The sequence below is a fragment of the Gambusia affinis genome, linkage group LG17 (assembly GCF_019740435.1).
Source record: "Gambusia affinis linkage group LG17, SWU_Gaff_1.0, whole genome shotgun sequence".
Lineage (NCBI taxonomy): Eukaryota > Metazoa > Chordata > Actinopteri > Cyprinodontiformes > Poeciliidae > Gambusia > Gambusia affinis.
In genome coordinates, this window is record NC_057884.1 from 25,224,181 (window position 1) to 25,236,577 (window position 12,397).

Here is a 12,397-nt window from a genome sequence, read left to right on the forward strand (position 1 = left end):
GAACAGTTAATTCTGACTATTAGCTGAAAAAAAAAGATTCTGGAGTGGCCTAGTCAAAGCTCATTCCTGCTGGAAAGCCCTCCAATGTGCCTGAATTAAATCAATTCAACCAAGCAGAGCAGGTCAAAGGTCATCACAGGGAGAAGCTACCAGCTGGCAGGTTTAGGGTGTGAAAACATTTTCACATTTTTTTTATTATTAGTAATGTGACCAAGAAAAAGAAACATTTTTTCCAATCTGATGATAAAAAGATTAAAGAGGTAAAAATAACAGCAGCTGTAATTATCACTTCAGCCTGAAACCAAACAACAAGATTCAGGAACCTGCTGACGAGTTCTGCCTGATTTTAATTAAACGCTTCAAAGTTTATCAGCTTGAAACAGGAAGTCCTCCTGAAGTCACCAGGTTCAAGTCGGCTCAGCCTTATGGGCCAAACATGTTGGTAAAAACTGACAATAATTACAAAATCAGGGTTTTAAATGCCAAACCATTAGCATATTAGCATTTAGCGATCCAGAAATTAGCCTGAGCCCAATCTGAGTTCATCTGCACCATCAGGGCAGCCGATTCACGCCGAGCCGTCGCTAATTAATCAGAGCGCGGCGTTAGCGCCGTTAGCGGCCTCGGCCTGCAGCCGCCCTGCAGGTGAAGCGATGCTAACGCCAGACGCCGCTAACGCCGCAGCAGGAAACGCTGCTGGCGGCTGCAGCCGACTCACATTTTCCTTCTGCTGAAACAAACAAACATCTCCAGGTCAGCGCAGAGGGTTGGGTTCTAAAGTCAGGGCTCTGCTCCCTCTGAGGGCGCTGAGATCAGGACTGAGGTCGGGTTGATTTACTCCTGACCTTTACGCCTCAGAGGTCAAAGGGCGGGGCTCATTCTGGACCTGCTGCTGAACCAGATTCACTTCACAGCAAACCGGGGAAATATTCTTATGATAAAAATCATTTTTTAATGACGGGTTGAACAAAAAACTAAAAACTAAAAAAACTAAAGTTCAAAATAAAACAATCTGAATGTTTCTGAATTATCTGAAATGATTGTGATGATTAATTATTTCTGTTTTAGGTAGCTGAAGCTGTGTGTCACAGTAATTACAGTCCCACAAACACAAATCCTCCTGAAAAACATTCCTATTTATAATAAACTATTTCAGAATTGACATAATCTGATTATTATTATTATTATTATTATTATTATTATTATTATTATTATTATTATACGTCACACATGTTTACAAATGAATTCAGATTTATTGATCATTTCATTGAACAAACAGGATAAAACAGTAAAACTATCAGGTGAAATAAACAGAGCTGAGGATTAATAATCAATCAATAAACATCAATAATTTATCATGAAAATCATCAGAAGAAATTTATCACAATAAATTATAAATGATACAATAAATTTCCTCCAATCAGAACCAAGGACAGAATCTAGAAACCCAGATTAACTCCAGGTCTAACTTAGCTTTTACATGATTGAATTAGGCCACTGCCCGACCCGGAGAACCCAGAACACGTCAAACAGAACCCGTCTGACAGCATGAAGCAGGCCCAACAGGAATGACTGCAGAACAGAGGTCAGAGGTCAGGCTCCAACAAACAGAAACAACAGAAAATGGCCTCCGAAACCAGAACCAGAACCAGAACCAGATCTAGAACCAGAACCAGATCCAGATACAGATCCAGATCCAGATCCAGAACCAGGTCCAGGTCCAGGTCCAGGTCCAGGTCCAGGTCCAGATCCAGATCCAGAACCAGGTCCAGGTCCAGGTCCAGATCCAGATCCAGATCCAGAACCAGGTCCAGGTCCAGGTCCAGATCCAGATCCAGATCCAGATCCAGAACCAGGTCCAGGTCCAGGTCCAGGTCCAGATCCGGGTCCAGAACCAGGTCCAGGTCCAGGTCCAGGTCCAGACCTCCTGGGTGACGTTTTGTCCACCAGAGAAGACGACCAGTCGGTTCTGGACTCCAGGACCGTCCAGCGTGTGGTTCTCGTCTCGGCGCCGCAGCAGCAGTCGCTCCAGCGCTGCGTCTCTAATCCTGATAAGTGGCCATAAATCCACCTGGCTGCGGAGACGCCGCTCCTGCAGGAGCTCCTCCGGGTTTCTCCTCATGAATATTCATGAGAGCAAAGCGCCGCAGTTCAGCCCATTTATCTGCTGCAGCCGGTTGGACCTCGGTACCACAAGGTCCGGTTTGTTTTCAGAACGGCAGCACAACTCTGGGTTTACAGGTAGTAATAATAATAATAATAATAATAATAATAATAAAAACTGGCTGTAACCAATGAAAACCTTCCAACACGAGCAGAACAGGAAGTCCAACCTGTCGGCAGGATGGACTTCCTGTCGGCAGGATGGACTTCCTGTCGGCAGGATGAACTTCCTGTCGGCAGGATGGACTTCCTGTCGGCAGGATGGACTTCCTGTCGGCAGGATGGACTTCCTGTCGGCAGGATGGACTTCCTGTCGGCAGGATGGACTTCCTGTCGGCAGGATGGACTTCCTGTCGGCAGGATGGACTTCCTGTCGGCAGGATGGACTTCCTGTCGGCAGGATGGACTTCCTGTCGGCAGGATGGACTTCCTGTCGGCAGGATGGACTTCCTGTCGGCAGGATGGACTTCCTGTCGGCAGGATGGACTTCCTGTCGGCAGGATGGACTTCCTGTCGGCAGGATGGACTTCCTGTCGGCAGGATGGACTTCCTGTCGGCAGGATGGACTTCCTGTCGGCAGGATGGACTTCCTGTCGGCAGGATGAACTTCCTGTCGGCAGGTTTTACCCCCTTAAAGATTTCTGCTGATTTTGTTTATTTTTCCCACTTAAATGTTTCAAACACTCGATTATTAGTTATATCTGAATCTGGACTTTGACTAGGCCACTTCAAAACCTTAATTTTGAGTTTAATTAACCTCAAACTAACATTTCCTTTGCAGATAAATTGTCCAAATTGACCCTTTGAGGTTCCATCTTTATGATTCTGTGCTAATTTTTAACGTTTTCATATAAATTTGCTGAATTCTCCCACGTTGCTGCAACAGAGGGTCTGAAAAGTTGCTCACTGCAGCGTCCAGCTCAGATCTGCAGAGCTTTAGATGTTCTGGGTTCTTCTGGACTTCCTGTATGAGCCGCTCCACTGATCCAGTTCGTGTTTTTTAGCTCGTTTAGCCTGCTTCATGCCGTCAGACGGGTCGGTTCTGGAGAACCAGGATGTGGCAGCTGGAACCGACTTCAGCGTCAAATGAACAGACGGGTTCTGTTTTGGCTGCTCGGTGCTCTGATCTGGACTCTTTCACCAATTAACTGAATGAAAATGAAACCTCATTAGATCTCAAAGTGGAAGCAGAAACAACCTGCTGGATGAAACTTGTTTCTGCTTCAGAACCAGATCCTGATTTTTCATCTGACAAAACAAAACAAGAAGCAGAGCAACCAGGAGGAGAGGCAGAATAAGTAAAAACTAATTAATGTAAAAGCCTGCAGCAGCTCTAATGAGGAGGATTTAAAGGTGAGGAGCAGCTCCTCAGGCAGGTGATGCGCAGCGTTCCCAGCATGAATAATGCATGAAATGTCAGAGCAGAGCAGATGATGTTAAATATAGACAGCTGAGAGCAGAGGACATAAATGAAGACCTAATGTTCAGAGCCGAGGACAATCATCTCTGTAAATTACTCACATGCCACTTTTTTCCTCCTGAATAATGAAACACGTCCAGAGATTTAATTAAAACACACGAAGGCTTTCAGGAAGGAGGAGGACGAGGAAACACGGATCGGAACGCAGCGGAAATACCTGCAGTTTAAACGGATTTTAAAAACATTTAACACTTTAAAGCCTCCACTGACTCAACATGAGGAGCAGAAACTGAAGCAGAGAAAACACAGCAACACTCATCCTGACTGGATCCTTCTGGATGTGGAGCAGGAATCGTTTAAAAGCTCATGAATCCTCTCCTTATTATTCACGTCGACTTATTAAACAAAAAGCTTTAAGCTTTTAGCTTTAATGTGATTCTTGATTAAAATTTCTGATGCTGTAAATGTTTCCTCTGTTGAATAAAACTTTAATCAGCTCAGGTCTGAATGCATTCATCACTTCATCGAGTCGGAGCAGCAGCAGCTGAACGTTTCCTCAGACAGAATCACCTTTTCAAAAACATTCAAAAACATTCAAAAACATTCCAGGACCACCAACTCATCACTTTGTTCTAAGATTTTGTGTTTTTGAAGTGTAAACCTAAAATTTTAGTGAACATTTAACACTGGAACTGGAAGAGATTTAAAATATCCAAAACAAATAAACTAATAAAATTCTTTATGAATAAAGGCTGATTGAGACCAAATCACCAGACTGAAGAATAAAATCCTGTTTTAACTCATCATGTGATTAGAAATGTGGAGCTGTGGAACCTCTTCACAGCTTCCTGTTGGTTTGGGGGAAACTTTAAGGAGTGAAACCAGCTGAGGTAAACGACTCGCTGCGACCGACGGATTCTTCTGGAACGAGTCAAAGATTCCACTGAAACGCTCCAGAAAATTCAGTTTTCAGAGATCAGAGACGGATCGTCGTCCTCATCAGCAGCCGTCCTCCATCGCCTCCATTAGCATCCAACTGATCACATGATTGATTTGGCTGCAGCCGACTGTAACGCTGATCCCGTCCAGCCTTCGTTCTCCTGATCAATACTTTGATATCAGCAGGAAAATTACAAATTCCTCCCATCAGCAGCTGTTTGATCAGCGGCTCGGCGGCGGCGGGTCGATGGCTCCTCGCTGATGGAGGAGCCGCGCGCCGCCGCGGTTCAGGACCTATCGATCAGATCGCCTTTCATCTCACCCATTTAAAACAGGAACCAGCCAGAAACGGGGAAGCAGGAGGCGAAGCTTACAGGACGAGGGGAAGGCGGCTGTTTGATCCGGGATTCACAGCCGACAGCTCAGTTTACCACCGACAGGCTGAACTGGGACCAGAGCCGTGCAGGAGCTGCAGCACAGGAGCTGCAGCAGCAGGAAGAGGAGCTGCAGCAGGAACAGGAACAGGAGGAGTGTCTGCTGCAGCAGCAGGAGGAGGAGCTGCAGCAGCAGGAGGAGGAGGAGCTGCAGCAGGAGGAAGAGGAGGAGCTGCAGCAGCAGGAAGAGGAGGAGCTGCAGCAGGAGGAAGAGGAGGAGCTGCAGCAGCAGGAGGAGGAGCTGCAGCAGGAGGAACAGGAACAGGAGGAGGGTTTGCTGCAGCAGCAGCAGGAGGAGGAGCTGCAGCAGCAGGAGGAGGAGCTGCAGCAGCAGGAGGAGGAGCTGCAGCAGCAGGAGGAGGAGCAGCAGCAGGAGGAGGAGCTGCAGCAGCAGGAGGAGGAGCTGCTGCAGCAGGAGGAGGAGCTGCAGCAGCAGGAGGAGGAGCTGCAGCAGCAGGAGGAGGAGCTGCAGCAGCAGGAAGAGGAGCTGCAGCAGCAGCTGACATGATGAAGGATTTCATCAGAACTAAACTGGAATCTGCTGCTTCAGTTTCTACCTCTGATTATCTGAAACTAATTCATTGATCAAATATTTCAAGTTATGATGAATACTCATTTAATTTAATTCAACTTCACTTCGTCTGAACAGCTTTAGATTCTTAATCCCATTTATTCTGATTTAATCTTGTATTTTTCCACTTGACTTTCTATTCATCACATTTCTGACTGTAGAAAGTAGAAAACAGCTCTAGAAGCTGAGAACAAATTAAACTTCACCAGAATCTTCCAACAGTTGCTGTTGATGCTGTGGCAGCGACGATCTGCCCACAATTAACTAATTAATCAGGTTTTTAAAATTTGTACATTTTGATTTAAACCACTTGAGGTCGTTTGATGCATTAGAAATGCAATTAAAAAAACAAGCAAGTCTTTTTAAATAAAAAAAATTAACATTTTATGACATTTTACATTTTATCTTTACTGGATGTTTGATCATTTCTGGGGTTTTTGTAAAGTTGGATGCAAAATGTCTGAATGGTTTTCTTTTTTTGAGTTAAAGATTAATCAATAACTAAATTAGCTGACAATTATTTCAGTAATCGATTAATCATGACTCGTCGTTCCTGATAACTCGCAGTAACGATTAATCGTTAATTGTTCACAGGAAACCAGAGACGGAACATGAAGCGTTTCTGCAGATTCAGTTCTGCAGATCTGAGTCGGTCCGTCTGCCTGCAGGAGAGGAGCAGCGGCCATTAACAGGATGTCAGGGGAAACTGCTTCCTGTACATGAATATGTTCAGATATTGAATCACAGAACACAGCTCCTCAAACTGTTAGAGCAGTAAAACATCGTCTGCGAACCGACTGGAAGTCCCAGTCTGGAGCATAAAAAGTCTTTTCCTTGTCAATCTGCTGCTTGTTTAAAGAGAGAAACACCTTGAAAGCAGCAGCTACACCGTTATAAATAGCAGCGCTGCAGCCGCAGGATAATCCAGATCCTTTACGGCCTTAAAGTGTTTGTTTAACTCAGGCCTGAGGGCCCAGGCTGCAGCCGACCAGCAGCTCCTGATGGATTGGACTAAAAGTCAACCCGGACGTTTATGATCCCCACGAGCGGCCTGGTCACCGCCACCTCCAATAAAACCTCTTAAACTATCAGACACACGTTCCCACAAGGATTCAGGCTTTCAGACACAATCCAGAGAACAAAACGGAAATAACGGCTCCGTACCCTGAAGGCCTGGGATATTCAGCTCCGGTTTCAGGTCCACACACAGATTCACTCAGTTCAGCTGAAACCAGAGGTCAGGATGAAATCTGGACCTTCAGAGACACATAAAGACGGTTACAAAATCAGCCTTCTACCGCCTGGAGAACATTAACGCTCTGCTGCTGATGGATCCACCGTCCAGACTTGTCGGGTCCAAACAGGGAGGAGCAGCTTTCAGCTTCTATTCACCACAGATCTGGAACAAACTTCCAGAAAACTGCAAAACAGCCGAAACACCGAGTTCCTTTAGATCCAGACTAAAAACCCGCCAGGTTAGAGCGACCAGAACCTGCTGACAGAGTACAGAACCTGCAGACGTTCCTCCAGAGGCTCCACCAGTCCAGAATGAGGCAACTGGAAGGTTTCCATGACAACAAACTGGAGAATGGAGGCACCAACAGGAAGCTGCTGCTACGGCGCTAAAACTACAGGAAGTAACAAGAGAGACGTTACTGATAGTAACGTAACTGATTAATCACATTTTAATCCATAAAAAAAGAAATAATTTCAATTTTTAAATAGATTTATGAACTGAACAGATTTTTATAATTTGACTCATTTTTGACCATCAGACTGGATCAAAGTGTTTCAGGAAGTCCTGACCGTTCATGGAGCATCTCTAGAAATGTTGATGCTAACATTAGCATTAGCATCTGCATGTCTAACACTGACATGCTATTTTAGGCTAGCATAGCTTTGCTAACAGGCTAACTCCTTTTAGCACAACCTTTTGTTCTGAATCGAACAGTTTACTGAACTATGAGGAAAACGTTTTTAATTCTAGTGAGGCACCGACTGCATGAAGCTCTGAGTTTCTGTTTGGTTTTGGAAGAACAGCCGAGTTAAACTTCAGAAAAATGTTGATTTGATTGAAAATCCCCAGATGAATCAGATGAAAATGCATCATTTCTCTAAACTAACCCCAGTTTTCCACCCTACATGCAGTAACAGGTGCTGGAGTCCCGTTTTGTCTCCATCAGGTGAACGTCAGACGTTCCCCGGTTCCAGAGACGAGCCCTGGGCTGCGGACAGATCAGCATTTAATGATGAATCATTGAGGTTAAAGCTCAGTGGGAATAATCTAATAACAGGAAACAGCAGCAACAAACATGATGCATTCACCTCTCTCTCACTCCACCCACCTCTCCATACATCATCATTTAGCCGCAGCGTCCAGGAGAGAGGAAGACCTGCAGCCTGGAAAACTCTTTTCTTCTGGACATTTTTATCCATTTATACTCTTTATTTTGTGGTGAAACCAGTAGAATAATGCAAAGAACTTTAAAAATGTTTAATTTTGCCTGAGAAACATTTGAAGGTGGTTGTAAAATCTGCTTTTATTGGTTTAAAGGGTTGAAACTCCCAGAAGGAAGCAGACTGTCGGAAGAGATAAAGTCAGAGAGCAGCAATTATAATTACAGAATCAACAGTAAGGACAGGCTGCCAGCACCAATTAATAATCACCCAGGGTCACCAGATTTAAACCAACGATCCAAAGACTCACAAACCGTAGCATTAAACCAGCCAGGAAAAAAAACCTCCAATGGAAGAGACCTGATTTGATCATTTACTGACCAAACAGATTCAGTGAAGAACTGAAGACAAGAAACTGATTAAAACGTTTGATTTTCTCTATTAAATGCTCTTCAAAAGCCACATAAGTAAATTAAACTGTGGGAAAAGTTTAATTAAACATCATGTTGATCTCAGAAGAACTTTTAACTGAAGATGAATGTTTTGCTTCAAACGATTAATCGTTCACTAAAGGAATGCTGTTACTGCATTTTAGGCAAATATGTGTTTATTTTCTTATTTAAAAAGGAATTGGATCATTTATTTGCATCTTTCTCATGTCTCCATACTGTATAAGAATGTCGAGTGGTTAAATGAAAAATCTGCAGAACCCAATTAATCGATTAATCATAAGAATAATCAATTAGTTGATTCCTAAAATAAGCCCAGATGATATTTCTGTTCTGAATTAATTTGTTCTAAAGGCCTTTGGGGAACATTTGTTAAGAACTTGTGACAATAACAGGGCGGAAACAATTAATCGTGATTAATCGATTATTGAAATATCAACTGATTTATTAATCAATTGTTTACTCGAGTTTACAGACTGAAAACTGTAATTACATCATATTCATAGCAGTAATTAAGACAAAATATATCAAAATGTTTAATTTAAGAAAAAAACACCACTGTCTATAAATATGTTTTTGTTAAAACTCCTGAAATCAAAGTTTCAGCTTCAACCAGTTCAGATTCACTAAAATGTTGAATTTACTCAGAAAAATACTAATATTCTTATTCAAAAAGGAAATGAGTTATTATTCATACATTCTGAAATTATATTAATAAAAATATCAGAATATCTTTATTAATATATAATAAATTTTTTAATCTGATTAACAGTCAGAATAATCGATTAATCGATTACTAAAATAATCGTTAGCAAAAATAACTGAAAAAATCTGAAAAAAGAAAAACATCCAACAGAAACATCTCATCAATTCTGCTCAGGAACTCTGCAGCACCAACACGCAGCACCAACACGCAGCACCAACACGCAGCACCAACACGCAGCACCAGCACGCAGCACCAGCAGCATCGCTGTCACCATCAATTGGCCTAATTAAAGGCTCTGAATGCTGCTCATTGACAGCAGGAGGTCCAGAGAGCCGTCTGAACTCAGATCTGGTTCTTCAATCATTGGAAACAATATTCCTCCATTATGAACTCATGTTTACAGATATTCCAACTCTGAAGTGGCTTCAGCTCCACAGCAGCAACAAGCAGCAGCAGAACGGAGTGGAAACTTAACGACCTGCTGGTACAACGACTCAAAGAGCCACAAGGACCTGATTTATCCTCATTTTCACTTCCACCGACAATAAACACAAAATATTTAGTTACCTATTAAATATGCAGATATTTAATCCAACAATGTAGAAATGAACTATAAAACTGTCTTGAAATGCAAGTTATAGATCAACATGTTTCCATGTACAAGATAATTATTTTATTTACTTATTTTATAATTCATGAAATAAGTAAATATCTTATTCATATTAATAAAATATTTAATATTGATTAAATGTTTTAATTAAGTTATTAATATTCAATATCACACATGTAAATATATTTTTACACATTTTATATTGCTTATGGTTAAATTGGTATTTATTGATATTTAACACATTGCATGGAAAAGCTAAGCTAAAGCGCTAATGCTAAAGTGCTATGCCAATATAGTAGATGCTAATGTGCTAACTTAAATCCGAATTATATCTGCTCTTGAAATACTTCAGTTCTGGACAATTTACACTTCAAAAACAGAAAATCTTACCAACCATTTCTGTTCTAGTTTCTGTCACAAATATTTATTACAGTTAAAATAAGACAAAAACAAAACTAGCATGTAAGTAACTTTTCAGCAGCTTTCATGTGATTTTTTTTCCATGTTATGACTAAAATAATCTGCCAGTGGAACTAATACTTTTTATCAACATTAAGGATTTATTTACTTAAAACAAGCTCCTTAGAATTTGTGTTTTTGCAGTGTAAATTTGACATTGTAATTTACATATATATTATAATTATCTTATATTTATATCTTGTTCTCTACTGTCTGTGATTTTTTTTTTGTGCATATTTTTTATTCTAAATGAAGTTATTTGGATTAAAAAAATGTGCTGTTTAAACTTCAGCCACTTCAAAATAAGAGCATAAATATAAAAGTCTTGCTGCGTGTTTCGCTAACAGCCGTTAACTAAAACTTCAACACGGATGTCAAACTTTATTAAACTGAACGTTTGCTGCACAGCAAATAAATTAGATTTTAGAATTTATTTAGTGAAATTAGTTCAGAAGCTAAGTGCGCTAAATGCTTTCAGAGTTAGCTAAAGTGTTAAGCTAAATGTTAGCGGCTATTAGCGGCAGCGTGTTCTCCACTGGTAACATGTAAACCCTAATAGGACACAATGTTTTAAATAAAAACGCCGACACTGTCATCCACAGGCGGAGCAGCAACCAGAACCCAACGGTCGGAGAAACGACCACATTCCTGGAAATTATGAGTTTTAATCCAGATTGGATGAGATTATGCAGAAAAAACAGCCAAACGACCAGAGCGTCGCTCTCCAGAGCCGTTTGGTAAAATGGACGGCACCACGCTGGGCGCCACTTCACCGGATCCCCACCTGGACTCCAGAACCAGGCCCAGGACTCAGATCAATGAGAGCTGCTGAACAGCAGACGGATCAGGCCGACCCGGTCAGAACCAGCACCGGCTGTTTGACACCAACCTGTCAGGCTGAAAAACACCAACAGCAACCAGCAAGGAGGCAAACATCCAGGAATAAAACCACAGAGACACACACATCCCAGCAGAACCAGTCGGACCTCGGATCCTCACACACACACACACGGTGGGGGGTTCCTCACCCTGGGCTGAGCTGTGTGCTCCCAGCAGCCAGCAGAGCAGCAGCAGGTAGACCCTCCTCATCCTCATCCCGGGAACCAGCAGCCTCCAAACATCCCCAGTACATCCCAGCGCGCCCAGCTCCATGCTGCCCAGCTCCAGTCCCTCTGAGTTCAGGAGAAACGCTCCCAAATCCTGCAGAATCCACACGATTCGCCCCACAATCCCACTCACTTTCCCCAAAAAATCCTGCAGAATCCAGCTGTCAGGTGGAAACCATGAAGAAAAAGAGGCTTGAGGAGGAACAGGAGGCAAAAAACCCCAAAAACCCTCTGATCTCCTCCCAAAAAAAAAGAGAAAAGAAATAAAGGATAAAATTCCAGCAGAGGAATCAGGTTTCCTGCGTAATTTCAGAGGGAGAGGAAGTTCCAGAAACTAAGAGGGCAGAGTCTCCATCATTCCAGATCAGCGCCGCGATCCGGTCCGCGCTGCCTTCCCGGAGGTCTGCTCCGTCTGCCGGCCAGGACCGACGGAACGGGTCGCCAGGAGAGGAAGAGGAGGAGGGAGGAAGACCCTCTCTCTTTCCTTCAGACACATCCAGCTGGAGAGAGAGAGGGGCGAGCGAGCCTGGAGCCATTGATCTAAAGCGGAGGGAAAGAAAACCCGGAGCCGGACCGACAGGAACGGAGCCGCATCGACAAACTCCAGGCTACTGCTGGGACATTAGCTGAGCTGCACTGCCCCCTCTGGTCACTGAGGGAACTGCAGCGGGTTACACTGGAGGGCTGAGATCCATAGACAGAATAACAGTAAAAAAAATGGAAATACTCAGATTAAAATGTCCTTATATGAGGACAAATAACATATAATGTTCATCTCATAATATCTGGGTTTAAATGAAGTTTTTAAATGTTTTTTCTTATCAAATTTACTTTGACGTTTGTAACTGATTCTCATCAAATTTTGTTTTATGAAAAATAAAATGAGTCATGTTGTCTTTTCTAATGTTGCTGATTAATCCCATTAATCTATATTCCCTTAATAATTACCTTAATTTGGACTTTAAATATTTTCTAGAAATCTGATTTGTCGTGATCATGTTGACCAAAAAGAAAGAAGTCAAGAAATGAAAAATAAAAAAAATCAGCAACATATTTAACTTGCTTAGTAACGATTTAGCTTCAAGGTAAATATTATTTTAGCTAGCTAAATATTTAACTTGTAAAATAAACAATTAGCTAGCT

General features: G+C 42.3%; 1 protein-coding gene across 1 annotated transcript in view; it reads right to left on the bottom strand.

Moving 5' to 3' along the window:
- Nucleotides 1-11,838, bottom strand: part of dcc (DCC netrin 1 receptor) — a 143,836-nt gene extending 131,998 nt beyond the window's left edge. The window contains exon 1 of the mRNA XM_044096305.1: nucleotides 11,177-11,838. Within this exon, the coding sequence (XP_043952240.1) occupies nucleotides 11,177-11,300 (124 nt within the window). The 5' untranslated portion in view covers nucleotides 11,301-11,838. The remainder of the gene's footprint in view (nucleotides 1-11,176) is intronic.
- Between the last annotated feature and the right edge of the window lie 559 nt (nucleotides 11,839-12,397).